A 19,282-nucleotide genomic window follows, 5' to 3' on the forward strand; every position below is an offset into this window, starting at 1 on the left:
TATGCTCTTGACAGTGGTTGCCATTCTCTTTGTGCAAGTGTATGACTCGTATGACAATCGATCGGCTTCACGGGATAGTGTAGTTGCACCATGTGCTTGGTAAATGGATGTAAACTTATTCGAAGCCATGGATCTCGGCAAAGCTTACTGTTCAACGTAATTAAATCAACACCCAGTTGAAAAGTACAAGTTTACATCGTAGTCGAAACGGGCTCAGTCGACCGAGGAGGAGGCCACATATACTGTGTGAGATGCAGACAGTTTCAAATTACGTGACCTTGGTTGTTAGGGATCGGCTCTCACTTACAGAAACAAATCTGCACTGAAGAGTAACGAAAATGAAACTTGAATCTGCTCTCTTGACGAATACATTTATCAAAATAAAACTGCTGTGCTCAGTGAGCAGACATGTAAACAGGTAAAAAGGTTGAAGGTGTACATGTGCGTATGCATTGGCAGATAAACACTAGCAGAGCAGTTGTCTGTGATCTCAGCTTGATAATAAAGAGCAGCAGCCAGCCATGCACATTGTAAATCACACAATCTTATTACTCTTATGCAAAGATTTTAATTTTGATTAGGTTGTTGAAAAATTCCAAATTCAAAGATGTATCTAGATGACCAAATCTACAGAAAAGACTAAAGTATTCTCACATTTCTTCTGCTACATTTCAGATTTGATAATAGTCCTTCATTTTTTGCTCATGTGTTGACACACGTGAGCATATGTCGCAGCGATGTCTGTCTGTCCGTGTGTCTGTCTGTCTGTCTGTCTGTCTGTCTGTCTGTCTGTTGGTCCGATATCTCAAAAACGGCTGGTCAGATCAGAATCAAATCTGGTACATATATTCAGTTAGCAAATGGCAAGAACTGATTAGTTTTTGGTGGGTGTGGCTTGCATACTTTTTACTCATTTGCATAATTAATGATTTTAGAAAAAACGGATATACATTAAAAACGACTACACACAATTTGATGAGATTTGCTAAAAATGTTGATCACACCAAGAGATATCAGCAGTGGGAACCATTAAGGGGTTACATGAAAGATAGTTGCTAATTTGCATATTTAATGAACTTATTAATTAGGGATATATGTCTTATTTGACTCGATCAAATTGACCAAACTTGGTATGTATATTAAAGATAAAGTAATTAAGCGTTTTAACTTCAGCCAATTCCGAATTTGCATATTTAATGAACTTTGCTAATTAGGGATATATATTTGAATTGACTGGACCGACGTTGATGAAACTTACTACATGTATTTGGAGCTACTATGATACAACATTTTGAAAGTCTTTAAGCATTTTTACTTCAGCCAATTCCGAATTTGCATATTCAATGAACTTTCCAAATTAGGGATATATATCTGAATTAATTTGATTGTAGTTGTCCAAACTTGCTTATACATCAAAGATACTGTGATATAACATTATTGAAAGTCAAAAGACATTTTTACTTCAGCCAATTCCTAATTTGCATATTAAATGAATTTTCATAATTAGGGATATTTATCTGAATTGACTTGATCAAAATTGATGAAACTTGCTGTGTACATTAAAGACAATATAATACAATATTATTGAAAGTCATTAAGCATTTTCTCTTCAGCCGATTCCTAATTTGCATATTAAATGAACTTCCCTAATTAGAGATATATATCTGAATTGACTTGACCAAAGTTGACAAAACTTGCTACATATATTGCAGATACTATGATACAACATTATTGACAATCATTATGTCAATCCCTAATTTACATATTTAATGAACTTTGCTTATTAGGGATATATACTGGGATTTACTTGATCAAAGTTGGCAAAACATGCTATGTACATTGATGATTATACCTGGTTAAAACAATATAGAAAGTCATTTCACATTTTCATGTCAGCTAATTTATAATTTGCATATCTAATGAGCTTTCACAGCTCGGCATATATGGCTTGAAGGACTTGGCCAACGGTAATTACACTTGCTATATAAAATGGTGATACAATGACAGCAGTCAAAGAACTTTAATATTTTTATTTCAGCTAATTACATATTTGTATACTTCATGACCTTTTAGAATTAATCGGCAGTGATTATTGTTCATTATGTTGATCATAATACTTTCAATGAAGTTGCAAACATGTGGCAAAGGTTCAAATTTACACATAACTGCAATATATAATGAAACACGTGAGCATTTTCAGTTCATATCTGGTAACAAGATGTAGTTCATGTTTGAATCTGTTTTTTCCCTCTTTGAATTCACTTCATATGGCCAAACTCTTGCCCTCTGTTACAAATTACTGGTACAGTTATTAGAAATTTAGGGCAAGTAATTTTTCCTCTCGGGCAAGTAAAAATGAAATTCACGTGTCCCATGGTAAGTTTGAAAAAAATTTTCGAGGCCTGCAGTACGGATTGACTTTTTGTGATGTGTACTCACCATATTTTCAAGAATTTATAAATTAGAATGAGTATGTGGCAATGACAAAATGTTTATTATACCGATCACATGATGTGTTAAACTGCCACCAGAATTTTCATAATTGCCACCTAATTTTATATCCGGTGGCAAACTTTTGCCACAAGAAATAAAAAAGTATTTCTATCCCTGCGTATGGTCAACAAAAAAAAACAACACAAACAGATATAAATTTGAAGCATAGATTATTTATGTAAATTTAGGGTCACAGAGTATTGACAAAAGGAAACAGAAAATGGTAAACGAAATTTGAAAATCTATTTAAAAATATGTACAAACTAGGTTTAAATACCAAAAGCTTCATTTATTTTGACAAACACTTGAAATAACAAAAACAAACTAAAACTATATCATAAATAAGTTTGTGAATCTAGGTATTTTAAACGTGAAACAGAAAGACACAAATTGGCAGGTCAGAGAAATTTGGATGAGAGAATTGGGGTAAAAATATAGAAAATCAAGAATGAAATTTGGGGAGAAAATATTAAAACAACAATTGTCAAATTAAAAGCAACAGCAAACAAACAGAAAGCACTGTATGTATCTGTGATTGACGTCAAAACAACAAAATCATTTACAACATGGCAATTATGCTTAGCTAATCAGCATTACAACTATAATACAGTTACATAGATACCATGTAAAATACAAAACAACTGGTAGAAGACAGAACATAGAAAACAAAGCTAAATTTCAGAATGGCTGACAACAAACAACAAAAACAAGCAAACATTTGAAGCACAGATTATTTCTGTAAATTTAGGATCACAGATAATAACACAAAAATTTACAAAACAAAATTTGCAAATAAAATTGACAAATATGTAAAAATTAGGGCAAAATGTGCACAGCTTGATAAATATTGACAAGAATTTGGAAAAAAAACAAAACAAAATAAATCTATAGCATAAACAAATCAGTGACTGCAAGTATTTGAAAACTGATTAGTGAAAAAGGTTTAGAGAGAGACAGATTGGCAGGTCAGGGAAATTTTAGTGAGAAAACTTGGGGGAAACAGATAACACAAAACCAGAAATAAAATTCAGGAGAATGTTGAAAAACATTTGGTAGCGTTCATAGTAACGGTAAACAAACAAAGAAGCAAATAAACAAATGAAAAAACACATTGTATGTATCTGTGATTGAGGTCAAATACAACAAATAACCATTTACAACCTGGCAACTCTCTCTATAAAACATGAGCTAATCAGCAATACAATGACTTACCTTATGGACTGAAAATCACAATATTATCAATTAAAATGCAAATATGTTGCCATGGAAACATGTGAGTTACATCAACATGTATTTGTGATTGAGGTCAAAACACATCAAAACAATTTACAACCTGGCAAACATTGGTAAAACATGAGCTAATCAGCAATACACTTACTTACCTTATGGACTGAAATCACATTTCCATCAATAAAATGTGAATACGTTGCCATGGAAACATGTGAGTTACATAACAATGTAAGGAAGTCGTTCCTTTAAATGTTCCATGTGTTTGTGTAAACAAAGAGAGTTTGTATTCAGTGAAAATTTGTGAGATCAGAAAATGTTTGACTTCATAGAAATTGTAGTTTGCAATTTGACCTTTGACCTTTGTTTATGTTTTTGTTTTCCCTAGGCCATCCGGTCAAGGGGAGTGTCCTTGAAGTGTTTGGGTCTGGATCAATGCCGGGACAATTTAATGGGGCCAATGGAATATACATCAAGAACAACGGTCAATGGGTTATATGTGATTGGAAGAATCATAGAGTTCAGGTTATTGATCCAATCCAACTCTGCTGTGATCTCATCTTACAATTCCATGCATTCCCAGAGTCATTTAATCCATGGAATGTCACAGTGGATGAAGACAATGACCAATACTTTATGAGTGATTAAGGGAATGAACAAGTTGTGGTGAGTTCTGGACAAAGCAAGATTTTAAACTGTTTTGGACGCAAAGAAGGAATTTCACCAAGAGGTATCTGCTTGAGTCCTGATGGTTTTATATTCATTGGTGACTACAATGGATATGTGAGAAAATATAAGAAATCTGGTGAACACATTGCAAGAACTGAAGAAGGACAAGTCAGTAATCCCTGAGATCTGATTGTGAATAAGAAATGTATTTTTGTATCAGATGGTGGCAGGAAATGTGTTCATGTTTTGAATCACCAGATGCAAAGTATAAGAGACATTGGCAAGGACACTTAGAGTACAGTTTGATACCATGGGGTTTGTGTTTTGATCACCAACAAGATGGCATATATGTTTGTGATTACTATGGGAATAGAGTGGTTCACTTCAATTGTGATGGTGAATTTCTCAGCTATAAAGGTCAAGGTCAGTTAAAGTATCCCCGTTACATTGCACTGTGTAAGGATAATCCATACAGATTAGTTGTAACACAGGATTACTGTGTTAAACTACTGTACATATAAGCAGACATGACACCACATCATGTCAACTCTGCAGGGATATCTCTAGTGAAAATCTACAAATTTTCTGACAAATTTTACACAACTCATTGCAACTGGCAGGCTGTAAATCTTTATTTTTGAAGGTACTTTGCATATTTTGTATTTTTGGATCAAACATTAATTTGGCATCTTGGACAAACCAATTCACCCAATTTGATTAAAATCAGATGTAGAGTACGGCGACGTCCATACTTACTCAGTATTCTCTTGTTGTTGAAAGGCGACAGCAAGAGAATACTGTGTAAGTATAGACGTCGCTGTACTCTACATCTGATTTTAATCAGATTGCAATAGCGTTGATCGCGATTCCGGGTTTGTTACTAAATATAGCTGCACGCGCGCGACTTTCGGACAAATATGCTGAAATTCGGACAAATTTTGTCGTTGTATGCGCGGCTGTTGTTGCAGCTTTTAGTCTCAGTCATCAATTCATACGAATAAGTGTGACGCTAAATAGCCATTCTAACACTCGCAGGTTTTATTCTCGTCGTTTATGCGGAAAATGCGGACAAATGTTTATTTATGCATATTAATGAGAGAGAACAGTGACGTCATTTGCGATCAGCGCTATTAACACTAAAACAATGTTTATGGAAAATTGAGTATTTTCTGATTTTTCTAACAGCAGCCTTTTGCAATTTTATTGTGAAATATTTGTCAGAATAATTTTTTGACTTTCACAGATGTGTGCATGAGTGTACAGAAACATACATAGAAGCAGACATGACAATATAACATGTCAACTCTGCAGGTATGTTTCTGGTGAAAAACTACCACTTTCCAGACGAATTTTACACAACACAATGCAACCGACAGACTGTAGCGATTGAATTTTATTGGAAATTTGAACAATTTTGATTATTTCAGCTAGATTTTGGATCATAAGATAAGTTTTCATTCATATCTACCAATAAACACTGAACTTTTATGGAAAACTGATTCACATCTGAACATTTTTGAAGTTCAGAAAAATTTGTCAAAGACATCTCTCACGCCGTGGGCGAAGAGAGGTGCGATGCGTTTACACAGTGTTGCATTGGGTTGGTAAAACTTGTCAAAAAATTGACAATTTTCACAGACATGTGTGTGCAGAAACGTACCTTGTGATTCCGATGCCTTTAGCGACTCTTACAATCCTGGGATTTCTTGAAATCGGGAATGGTTTCCGCAGTTTACGGGATTTTCACGGAGAGGACAAAACCGTGCCGTTCAGACAGACTGCCATGTTTGAAATGAACGGACCAGTATCCAGTATCAGTTTTGCATACTGTCGCAAGGGGGCGCTATGACCAATAACGCTATCAGAACTCAGTGACTGAGCGGACTTCACGTGTAGTGTTGTTCTACAGTTGGCGTATGTTGCCGCAGACGACCCTCTTTTCGTTACCAATTAACAATAACTTCTTTATTAGTCTTGCTTAGCAAAACAGACTGACTTTTCGATAAGTTCACCATCTATGTACGCTAAGCTGCTGTGCAGCTAACACGGAGTATACAGATAAACTTGATGAGAATAGGGCCTACATAATCAAAATAAAGAACATTGTAAATATTGTTTGCGTGCGTTAAGTCGAAATAAGAAATTTAGGCACCAATCATGGCCGCAAAAAGTAATACAAGTATTTTTGATTTATTTTCTCGAATGAGAAATAGAGTTTACAAGTTGAATATTTTAATGTAAAGTCACTCAAATATGTACATTTGTATCGCCAAGTAAACATTATGTTGCTCTCTGTATGAGTACTTGTAAATAAAACTTTGATGAATGCGAAACAAACCTTTGACTTGTTTTATTTTTACTGTTGTATTTGACCTTGTAATTTTTAGAGTTCATCCGATGTACCATTATCTTCAACAAAACATGCCAATATAGGAAATACGCTTATAAACCATATTTTGATTTACTTCATAACATACTTGGCGTTCCTATTTCGATCTCACTGGCGAAACAGAAATGAAAGTCTGGTATCCAGTACTTGCTTTTCCTACCACGATGTAATGGGTCACGGTTACCAGTTACTCTTTGGAGAGGGGGGGGGGGGTGTCGTGGGACCTGCAGTTATAGGTCTATGAGATCCATACGACAAATGTAAAAACTATAAGGTACGTTGGTGTTTCAAGTTGATGAAAGACTGTTTATTATAATGTAAATTGTAAAATCTGTATGTTGCAGCTTTCCTGACGTGATGCATCCAGATATCGCGCATGAAATACATTCTTTCTAAATAAGAAAATCGCACATGCGCAGTTCCAACGACCTCCCCCCTCCAACCCCCAACCCCCCGCGGGCAATAATACTGTTGTGTCAATGTGTCGCTGGTAAATTGACAATCACATTTTCAACGATATTACCAATTTTTGGAAAAACAAAAAATCAAAAGACGAATGAAGTCCACAACAAAAAAAATATAAATTAAACTCACAGCTTGTACTTCAACTTGTAAAAATAGTTTTTAAAATATTTTTTAATCACCGAGAATATTTTTTCAGATATTTATGAATTAGTAATAAGCGAATCGCCGAAGCTTAATTGGGTTTAATTGGGGACTTTTTCCTGTTTCATTAAATGACAAAATTATACTTTTGATTTACTTGAAAAAAACTGTAAGCTAAAAATTGCCACTCTTCTTACTGCCTTTCAAAATAAGTTCTCAATGATAAGACAGGCTCGATTGAAAAAACACCGTACTCGAGGCACTGAGCCACTGTCTGAAAGGGGACAAAATGCCATGCCATTCTAAGAATTATGAACTCAACAGACAGGCCAACTTTCGATGTTTGAGTGCTTGTGTCCTCAGTCAGGTGTATTGTTTTCAAACTTTGTTGTTCACATTGATTAAAATTAAACGATGATGACTGATGACGTTGAAGGTGATAAATGTAAATAATTTATGGAAATCTGTCGTGATGTCTGTCATCTAAAACAAGAATTTTCCTTTTTCAGTTTGGTACTTTTTCAATAGTTTGATCACAATAAAATAACAACTCACATAATAATATTTCCAGCTTTAGATACCAAATGTATCAACTATATTGCGATATACACTGTGTAAGTGATGTATCAATTTAGTCTACCGAACACATGCAATTAGTAGGTGGTAAAAAACATGGGTGAGTCTCAATTCCATGAAGGGTTCATTGGTCAAAAATAAATACGTGATGAAAAGGTTCAAAACCGCAGTATAAAGCTTTCAAATTTGAGTGCCCCTCGAAGGGAGAGGCTTCTGTACCCCCTCCCCACCTTTAAATTATTGAGGCCAACTAATTTGTTTTTCAAATGATCATAGCAAGCAAAATTTTACCACAAACTCTTCTATATAATCTAGAGCTCTTTGATTCCGCCAGTTACAGCGACTCTGAAGTATCTTGTACTTAGTAACTCAGTCTTGTCTTTAGAAGCCGGGTGGCGGGTAAATAACCCGCCTGTTTTGCATTTTTCCCGGCTACTTATAACGTAATGAGATTATTTTTATAGACCTATTAATTTCGGGATCGCACTGCCAGCTGTTAGACGGCACACGTACAATTAGCAGTTTCGCGACCCCTTTCCCCACTTGGAACTGCACAAATATAAAATAGTTTCTAAATACCCATTTGTGGCTTTTTGAGCCCTATCTTTTAGTGTGATTGGCTGATGGACGCGCCTATGGTGTTACCTTTATTACGAGCAGCGTGATTGGTTTGATTAGTATGAAGGTCATCTTAGGTCATCTTTAATCTGTTGACGATGGCGTCAAAAAGAAATGTGGAATATTTTTTCTCGAAGAAAGCCCGTTCAAAAGGTATAGTTGTTTCCAATAATACATTTAGTTTGTGTATGAAAAACTTCAATTTCGCTGAATTTGTGAGAGAAAAGCACCGTAAAGATGTGATTTTGATCGACGATTCGAAGTTCATGAGACTGGCAAGTTAGTTTTCCACCGCCGCGCTGGCTGCCAATGTCACTACGAGTATGATAATCTTCTCAACAAATCAAGTTATTGTCAGAGCAATACCGACGCATTTTCTAGATTTAAAAAATGATCTAGAACTGAATTTTTTTAGAACCAACTGTTTATTTGAATGGGTATTTTATTTTCATTGATTACTTTTACGTGCTAGAATTCACGGTCACAGGGATGTGTGTTGCCGATCGTTAATTACACAGAGCTCACACACAGTCACAGGCAGTTGTGTTTCCGACCGTTTCGTTTTACGCTGTTCTCTCTGACAGCCTCGTCTACCTACTGATACGCTATACGTGTCTGTGTGTATACGCACTGTTAAAATCAAGGGTATGTCAGGATATTTCATTTTATTAGGTGTCATTTTTCGATAATAAGGTTCATCGATAGAGTATGTTACTAAAGGACCACGTCAAAAGATCAATGTCGGATAAAAATCTAAATTCTTTAAAAAGTTTTTCATCCGACAAAAACGATATTAAACTCTAGTTTGATTTGGTTGAGAATTCTTAAAAAATGATGCTGTAATTAGTCAAATGTCACCTCAGATGCCACCAGAGAACACCATTGCCACTCCAAAATTTCACTTTTCGCCATGCGAGAGGCGCTCAATCGCCGCTTGGTCGCTTCGCCCCCTCACAGTCCATCCATCTAAACTTTCTTAAATTACTTGGCTACTTTTAAATATAAGGACAACACTGGAGATATACACTGTGTATGTGATGTATCAAGATGCACTGACGAACACTTGCAAAGAGTGAGTACATGGAACTCTAGAGGGCGTGCTACCTGCCGAGCTGCGTCCATAAGTTGCACAACAACAAGAGCTGCAAAGATTTCTTGATAAATTGTTATGCACGTCCTAAACCGTGACAAAGAAATGACACCAAAACCTAAGAGAAAACTGAAATTTTTGACATTCCACACTAGAGGAACATAAAAGATAATTACCGTGACACCAAAATGATGATTTAGCATTTGCCGATAGTACATCATATTCAAAACAGAGAGTTTACTGAGAATTTGAGACACTTTAAATTTTGTGTCCATTTGTGGAAATCAAAGTAGCTCTCTCACTGGTCTACAACTAGTACAACTTAAACTAGCTGGTACCTATACACATTCTGGTACATTCACACCTGTTGAACTATAACAAATCACATGGGACATAGCGATTGATAAATGCTCCTCTACTACTCAGATTTGACAAGGCCATATCGTTCAACTCAATGGAAATGACGTAAAGCAAAGTTTCAGATATGCTTCACTGGACAATATCGAAAGAACGCTAGTGTATTTCACTGTGTCGTTAAACGACATAGACAGTTCCTTTTCATTTCATCGCAAGAATAACAAAAACTTACCAGGGTTACCCGTGGGTTCGCTCAGGTGCTCAGAAGATACAAACAAGGTGTGATCTCTCTCTCTCTCTCTCTCTCTCTCTCTCTCTCTCTCTACATTGTTAGGTTGGCGCGCCTAAGTTTATCGATCGTCGGATGTATTTTTACGGCATACCGTGACCTTTACGTAATTGCTGCCAAGCTATCACCAAAAAGTAAACTAACATTGGTTTGACTTTATTCCATGTTTTTGTGTTCATATTGCATTTTTTATAAGAGAAGGTGTTGAAAAATTCGATCATTGGAAAAGCATCCGACTTATGACGACGGTGGAGACAGGGCAGATGAAGGACAAATCCTGACATTAAATTCATCTGAGCTTCATGAAGGTAAAATCACGATTCAGAACACTTTTTGCATATCGATTACAAAAAATGACAGTTATTTATTAATTATCAGTTTCGTGTAAACATTTCTCATTTAAAAATAGACCTCGTTACCCAGGGAACGAATGGTTGTGCTACTATGAGTTCACCATTTTCAAACATGTAAAAATCCATTAAAGTCATTCTAAAATCTATCGCCGCTTTTCGTAAACGTCATTCATTTGTAGATCTCAAATATTCTACCATGCGAGCCAGGTACACAATACTGAACGTACTTACTAGTCATAGCGTTATGTGTGTACTTGCATATTTTATTACAAAAAATAAAAATAACAAAATGACAAATTATTCATTAAGTCTCTGGTTGATCTTTTAACACTGAGTGATCGAGCAAAATACCTTGTTTTGTTAGCTTTATCTTCTTCTTCGAGTTCTAACTACTTATAATATATTTATGTACGTAACTAAAATTGTCACTTCGTGTTTTCAATCCTATTACCACAGAAGAACGACATAACAAGTATCCTTCTTAAGTGTGTTTAAAAAACGTTCAAGAATTATACCACTTGTATTAAAATCAAACTTTCCAACAAGGTGAGAAATTACAAAAGCCCATATCAAAAATCCCAGTGATGTGTCGATCTCAGCACACCAGGTTATGTCACTGAAAATTTCGGTTACAGAACTAAAACTGAGCCGATCTAAACACCGTGAGATATTCGATATTTCCATATTTCGAATCGAGATTGTTAAATTAGATCAATCTACTGATGCAGGTTGTAGCGATGCAATAGCAAATTTCAGTGACAGAAGCTCGGGGCATTTTTTTTAGAGATCGAACATTACGTTTTGGCAATATCAGTTTCCAACACTAAAAAAGTAGATGGATTTCCATACAGTTCAACGTGATGTTCTTTGTGTGCAACTTCCAAACGGTTTATCATTTTTCTAGCGTCGACACTCTTTATGAATACATAATTAGACACCAACTCTTATGAGAAAATATTTCGTACAAATAAGACAAGCTGGGTACATTGCCGTTCAATACGCGGTGGGTTCATCAAAAAATTCCGATGCTCTTCACAGAGCTTTACCCTTTTTAAATATGTGCGGTTGATCTCTCTCTCTCTCTCTCTCTCTCTCTCTCTCTCTCTCTCTCTCTCTCATGATTTCACAGTCATGTAGAACATATAAAAACTATCATCTAAAGCAGCAGACGAATAATTAACATGTAGGCTATTGAAGATGATCAATTGTTTAAGTCTTATATTCGTGACCTACACAATCGACAGAGTTAACGTATCAAATATTTTATGTTTGTAAAATATTTGTGGAAATCGATCATCGTGTTCATGGTAAGGATCTAATGTGTGTCTCTGAATTTCAGTTTCTCACCAGACACTGACGCAAGCTTTGATTGAAGACTTGCCATATCTTTACACAGTCTGTGAACATATTATTTCTAATAACTCGTTCACGATTAAAATGTCTCATGCCACGCAAGTCATTGCAACATTAATATTCTGACATTTTGGAAGGTGCATAAGTTGTTTGCACTCAAATGTTTCACTTGTTAAACTAAATATTCGCCGTCTTCAAGTTTGACATCCCCCGACAGACAAAACAAACTTTCATCTTGGTATTCTGATGTGATATTTATCGTCGTCGTCTGTCGTCGTACCGGTCCCCAGATCTCTGCCTGTCGGACGATCGCTCGGACCGACTTCGGGGAGGCTCGGAACGACTTCGGTAGTCGTCGTCATCCCTGTCCCGCCTTCTCCTTGACCGCCTTTTGGACCTCGAAGAGTGTTCATGGCGCCCTCTAGACTCCGAACGCGATCGTCTGCTACTGTGTTTGTGGTCGTCCATGTGATCATAATCGTCATCATCATCGTCGTCGTGACGGCGACGTCGCCGACGATGGCGACGACGACGTTGATCTCGCCTGTCGATCTCGTCGTAGATATTCTTATCGTTCTTGATGTTCTGGTACTCTGGTACCTGGAAGGTAGCTTTTGGAATTGGAGGCAGAGATCGGTCCAGCGGCGCGCTTCCGAGGGGTACCACCTCGTTGTGTCTGCCCGAGCGGTGTCGACGACCCTCGCGTTTGATCATGTAGTAATCGTACTTGTTGTCCCGGCCATACGGCGTGATCGACTCGTTACCGCTGCCAACTTTCATCGACACAGTCGCTTGCTCCACTTGATGTTCCACGACAACTTTCTCGTCTTCGTCCATGTCTGTAAACGACGGAAAGGGATTTGTGACGCATTTCAGCAATGTGATAATTGTTGTAAAGCGGTTTGCCGTGTGGGACATTATATATATATATATATATATATATATATATATATATATATATATATATATATATATATATATATATATATATATATATATATATATATATAGATAGATAGATAGATAGATAGAATTAGCTAACAAGCAGGATATATAGTCTCAGCCAATACTTTTCAATTTTCATCTCAGTCCATTTTGATTAGATCAATCTTTCGCAAGAGAACTAAGCGCAGAAATACAAACATTACTTCCGATCGTTTTATACACTGCACCATTGCTTCCTGATATCTTGTTTCACTTGTAACATCATGCTATACAGCGGTCAAAATCGAAGATATTGTCCCCACAACGGGATTACTGATAACTATTTTTAACCGAAATGCCCCTTTCCACGTTTACCGGTTTATTTTATTATGATCACTCGGCTCGGTCATTGCATTGGATATGGAGGTTGAGATGAGAATGCGCACTGACCTTCTTTCTGTTGTCGTTTCTTCCATACACAGTAGATTATTATAGCTATCAAAATAATGGCCAGGATAATTGCAACAATGAAGGCAACAACCACGACAAGCAACGTGTAACTCAGACCGAACAGAGTTGGTTCTGCAAGATAAACAAAAGAATCGGTTGAACCAAGAGACTGTTAAATAAACGATCAAGCCATTCGTTTCTCTTTGCACCCGAATGAGGGACATTACCCGTGTGCAATAGCCGTGTGCATATGTTACCCTTTACGCATGGTCTCACTTCCCACAAAATGTTTGACAAAGATGTGACATTTCAGTACCTTTTTTTAATCTCTCTCTCTCTCTCTCTCTCTCTCTCTCTCTCTCTCTCTCTCTCTCTCTTTACTCACCGAGAATTTTAATACTGGCAATTGCCAATTGAGCGTCTACCGGACTCTCAGCTAGGCAACTGATGATGGCGCTGTCCATACTCTTTGCCCCACTCAAAATATGCAGGGTGGACATGGACCCTGTTTCTATGATGAATCTTTCGTCGTCGTCGGTGATGTCATCACTTTCATATCGCCAGGTGTAGCTGACGACATCGGGGCTGTCGTCGATGGCTGTTGCATTGCACGTGACCGTGGTGCTGTCCCCTTCTTCGACTTCTACTAAAGCTGGGTAAATATCAACTCGTATTCGTTGCATTACTTTGAGGAAAGAAAAGGGGAACAAACATATAAATAAATAAATAAATAAATAATAAATACGACATATTTTGTAAACATCACGTAGGTATCAAAATTGAAAACTGTGACTTTGGTCAAATCAACACTCAGCCGCTTGAAGAGTTCGATCATCCGAATTTCGGTACCACGTGATATACGAGATCTTACGTGGATGAGTGTTCCAAGAGAGTTTAGCAAAGCATGGTTTTTGTTTTATTTTAGTTGTACATATGCTGTATTCCAAGGTAGTAGCATACTTGGCTTGTTTTACAGATTTGGCAACCAAAGGCAACATTGAATATCAAAGTATCGCGAGGTGAGTATGTCATGGCGTGAGGAAAGTTCGACCGATTATTAAAATTAAAAACGCTTACAATCGATGTACAGCGGCCCAACAGTACAGCGCTTGGTCTGTGTGTGCGTCACGTGACTCGACGAACAGTTGAAGATGGCGCCGTTGTGTTCGCGGCCCAGTATCAAGGTTGTATCCTCACGCACTTGACCGCCTCCTGTTGACTCGACGGTGACGCTAGGCAGCGTGAGACCCGTGGAGGTACCCCACTCCAACGTTGCCGGCGGGTCACCGTACTGGGACCTGCATATCAAAGTGACGTTGTCGCCCTCGCTGAGTTCTCCCTGGGGAACCAGCTCACACTCCGGGTAATTCTGATCTGGACTTATCGCAGCTGAAGGAGCGACAAATTGATAAAAAATTAAATAAGAATTTTTTGCCTCGAGGATTGAAAGGAAACAAGAAAGTTCAATAAATTTTATATTTTTTCTCTCAAATTTCATGTAAATTTTGTTAGCTGTTGAACCGTCATTACCCACGTATCTTGTTCTTTAGACCTTACTGTAAACATATGTCGTCTCTATGGATATTCCGTTTTACTGCGTAAACTATATTTTGCATGTTTTGTATAGCTTAATTTGCGATACAAGTACACTTTTTTGTGCGCACCGGCCATACAGAACAGCCAGAAACATAAATAGGCCTACATAACAGCGCGATTTCGGTGTTTGACTGACAGTGGCCTACAGAGGGCGCTCTTCAATCGCTGGCCGAACATTATTTCACTTAAAAAAATTCTGTTAGTATTGATGGAAAAGAGCCCACAATTCAATCTTATATAATGCAACTGAATTCTCTTTGTCTTCATGAGTGAATACATTGTACTTGGAGAATAAATATTAATTTTTCAAGAAAATAATTATACGATATGATAACGGATACGACTTACCTATCACCGTCAACTCAGCCGGTGACGACCACACCTGTCCTTGTACGCCCTCTTCGGTCAAATGACACGAATACTCACCAGCGTCGCTGTACTGCAAGTTGCGTATCTCTAGAATGTACTCCCCATTGTCTTGATCGCCGACAATAGAATATCTAGCGTCAATGAAGAGCGATAAAATATTACATTGATGTACTTTTATTGAATGTTAATTCAGGCCAAGAAGTACTGTCTTCGCAGATCTAGATGTCGCCCAAAAATTTCACTCCAGCCCAAAAAAAGAACGCAAATGCATTATTCTTACTCTGTGTCTCTATGTCTCTGTTGTTTTCTCCGCATACTTTTTCTTCACAAACACCTACGGCTAACTCTCAGTACAGTCCCATAGAATTTGGCCTGTCTCTCTATCTCTGTCCATCTGTCTGTTTCTCTCTCTCTCTCTCTCTCTCTCTCTCTCTCTCTCTCTCTCTCTCTCTCTCTCTCCGCTAACGTATGATATACCAACCTGTCTGAAAATGTCGTGACAACACTGGTTTCGGTGCTGATTTTCACCAGATCTTGGTTGTCATCCTGTCGATACCACTCCAGAGATCCCACTTTGTTCTCGGCCACACACTGCAGGGTGATCGTATCGCTCAGTTTCTCATCGCGTGCACTTGGAGTTTGTGAAATTGTTTGTTCTGGCAAAATACAACAAAACTAATTAAACTCATCCGAGTCGAAGAAAACGTTAGATAAAACGGTATTCCTGTTAATGCGCATTTAACTACTTTAGCCTTCTGCGCATCCACAAAGTGTAATCCGAATACTGAACATGCCAAATCTCTCTCTCTCTCTCTCTCTCTCTCTCTCTCTCTCTCTCTCTCTCTCTCTCTCTCTCTCTCTCACTCTCTCTCTCAAACCAAAACAAGAACAGAATAAAATTAGTATGCACACAGCAAGATCATTCTCATCACGATTTCCTCTGGCATCACAACCACCACAGCCATCATCATCACAATCATCACCACCACCATCATCATCATCATTATCATCATCATCATCATCATCATCATCATCATCGTTATCTGTACCACTGCTCATTATGGACACAAATGTTTCAATTAGAATACAAAGCCACACAAAAACTTACTCAGAATGACAGTGACGATAGCAGCGCTGGACACCAGGTTGCTTGAACTTCCAGCTGCAGTAACCGTACATGTGTACGTGCCTGCTTCTTCTGACGTCACACTCTTTATAATTAAGTTATATTCCACGCCGACATTGGTTGGCGCCTCTACTTCATAAATGTTACTAGAGACGCCACTGTTCAGAATGTAGTCACTGTTTAAAGGTTCGCCATCTTTTTGCCAAATGACAACACCTTCCTTGTCACTGACAGAGCACTGTAAGGTGTGATCGTCGTCTTCCAGGACACTGACACTTGACGGTTCGACCAAGAATGACTGTTGACTGTGAGCTGGTAAAAAGCAATGAGAATATCATGACTTTGATTTAATAAAGTGACTTTGTAAATAATATGTGAGTGATGTGAGAATATTGGACACCAGCGTCATTGTACTGCTCTAGAGTCACTGAGAGATTTTCTTTATTGTATAACAGAATGGAAACTTCCATATGCAATGTATGTATGTATGTATGTATGTATGTATGTATGTATGTATGTATGTATGTATGTATGTATGTATGTATGTATGTATGTATGTATGTATGTATGTATGTGTTTCACTTCATTGATACATGCAATTATATGAGGGTACATATACATATATATGCACATGTTTCTTTGCATATAGTGTGCTAGTATTACTAAATATGGTCATTTTAGAACATATTCTATATTCTGTACAATATGTCACGGTTTGCCATAGACAAGTCAATTACAACATATGACTGCACACACTTTGTTGCGAGGCCTTTCGCATCGTACGTACCTCTCCTGAATGCGCAAGGTATATGATGGTTTCATATTTTAATTTAATATTTATTGTTGTTTGTTTGTTTTTAATTTTGTCATCTGAAAACGAATTGTCGCTGAAAACGAACTGCTAAGAACTCGAAATCAACATTGAAGAAAATGGTTGATTTCATTAAACGTCAATTGGATTTCAGAAAAACAAAATATTTAGATGATTCTTACCGTAATGAAAACTGGCCAAAAAGAGAAAACATAACGCGAACCAACACCTTGATGTCGTCATATTCTTCGGGGGCGACTTAGTTACTGAAACGATGAGCATAGATACACATGAGTTGAGCAAACATCTATTAAGGATGTAAAATTTACTTTCAAATTATGTTTTCGAATCCTGTTATCTATCAACACGTCCATGGCCACTGTCAAATGATTGTTCTGAATGGTACTGCATTTTACGAAGGAAGGGTAAAACCTTCATGGCTATGCTGTTTGCCCTATGTTCTGCATTTGATAGGGTTGGATATCATAAATGCACCACTTCTCTGGAAAGTTGATCGGTGTGTTTCATAGGATGTACACCTTACAACAGACAAATAACCTTCGACGCGGCACAAACACACACGTCTACAGACAGTGAACGCGTTGAATGATGTTGTAGCAGTATCACGTCATTGAAAAATCAATGTGTTGCGGTTTTAGGCATATCGAGTGGCGTTAAGAGAAATCTGTAACACCCGTTGCACAATTGAGGTCACCTAAGTTTTAGAGAGAACCGCCATAAAATGCACAAAATGAGAGTCTCTTCAGAGAATAACACTGAGAAAATGTCAACCGAGAGGTCGCAACCAGCGTACAAACATGGCGCCTGTTTAAATGTCGACAGAAGTCACTGAGGCATATAAATGAGAGTATTCTTCAAGTCCTGCCAAAATATCACACTAAGCTTCAAATCCAAAATTTGGACTATTCGTAAAATATTTCTCTTTATGTTGGTACTGTGTGATATTTTGGGAACTTGAAGTGCAAGGCACGTAGGTGACTCTCCTACCAGTAATGGTACGTCTTCAATCCCAGAAATAGGGCAAGGCATGTGTGTCGTCTTGATCATCGCGCGATATCGATATATCGTCTCTCTAAAAATTGAAGTATAGAGTTTGTTCTTACCTTGACTGACTACAGTATGTGTACGGACCGTGAAACAGCAGCTCGACCTTCACTGTACTTGACAATGTAGTTGAATCAAATTGATTTCCAGCACCGGTACCTGTGTGTCTTCATTGTTTCCCAATTAAAACCTTAAAAAATCATCGATCTCGCCAGCTGAAATCTGTTGAGTTGGTGGCCTCGGTGCTCGTACCGCGTCTTACAAGGGCAGCGTTTCTTCAGCGTTGTATTTTTCGGCGGCAAACAAACGGGATCGCGAACGACCCGCCGACACAAGGAGCAATAACAGACGATAGCCTAGCAACTGTCGTGAAGGGCACTTTCACCAAGTCTTGAATTAATGGAGACACTGCACATGCGTAGTCCGTGCATGGGCAGGGCTTCTTGTTCAGCAAGGCATGGAATTCTTTGCGTTTTTTTAAACAGACAAAGAAAACGGTGAACGACATTATGAAAAGGCTGAGTGTCGACTTTGTCTACAAGTAAACACGCATAACAAACGTTCCAATGTTGTCTTTTATAACTGTTCGTAATGCGGGCGTCTGTTTGTCAGAGCAAGGAGGTAGAAAGAAAGGTCTTTCTTGCAACCTCCATGGTGAGAGAGACCACATGGGTGACTAAGAAACCCCAGTATATCTGACTTAACACCTGACCCCTGGAGGAGCATCGTGACCCTAGAGAGAAAAACGTTTGTATTTTAAATTGGACGGCTTTTAAGCATCACTGGAACGAACGACTTAACGCCTACAGGTCGCAGAGAGTACACAAATCAAGTCATAGCACTTAATCGCATGGACTCAATGATTGCAAATTTATGACGAGTTGACAGTTAAAACCGAAACTGAACCGTTGTAAATAAACA

The 19,282-nt window shown here is 37.8% G+C and overlaps 2 protein-coding genes across 2 annotated transcripts in view; one reads left to right on the forward strand and one right to left on the reverse strand.

Annotated features, from left to right (window-relative positions):
- Positions 1–5,123, forward strand: part of LOC139129642 (uncharacterized) — a 34,528-nt gene extending 29,405 nt beyond the window's left edge. Inside the window, exon 7 of the mRNA XM_070695305.1 lies at positions 4,109–5,123. Within this exon, the coding sequence (XP_070551406.1) occupies positions 4,109–4,368 (260 nt within the window). The 3' untranslated portion in view covers positions 4,369–5,123. The remainder of the gene's footprint in view (positions 1–4,108) is intronic.
- A 5,786-nt stretch (positions 5,124–10,909) lies between these two features.
- On the reverse strand, positions 10,910–18,759 carry LOC139129644 (hemicentin-1-like). Its single transcript, XM_070695307.1, has 9 exons — positions 18,421–18,759; positions 17,479–17,562; positions 16,468–16,797; positions 15,841–16,015; positions 15,339–15,490; positions 14,472–14,783; positions 13,780–14,079; positions 13,395–13,526; positions 10,910–12,859 (listed from the first exon to the last, which is right to left on the reverse strand). The coding sequence occupies exons 2-9, from the start codon at positions 17,537–17,539 to the stop codon at positions 12,276–12,278; spliced, it is 2,046 nt and encodes a 681-aa protein (XP_070551408.1). The 5' UTR covers positions 17,540–17,562; positions 18,421–18,759; the 3' UTR covers positions 10,910–12,275.
- Between the last annotated feature and the right edge of the window lie 523 nt (positions 18,760–19,282).

Source organism: Ptychodera flava, chromosome 3 (genome assembly GCF_041260155.1).
Source record: "Ptychodera flava strain L36383 chromosome 3, AS_Pfla_20210202, whole genome shotgun sequence".
NCBI lineage: Eukaryota > Metazoa > Hemichordata > Enteropneusta > Ptychoderidae > Ptychodera > Ptychodera flava.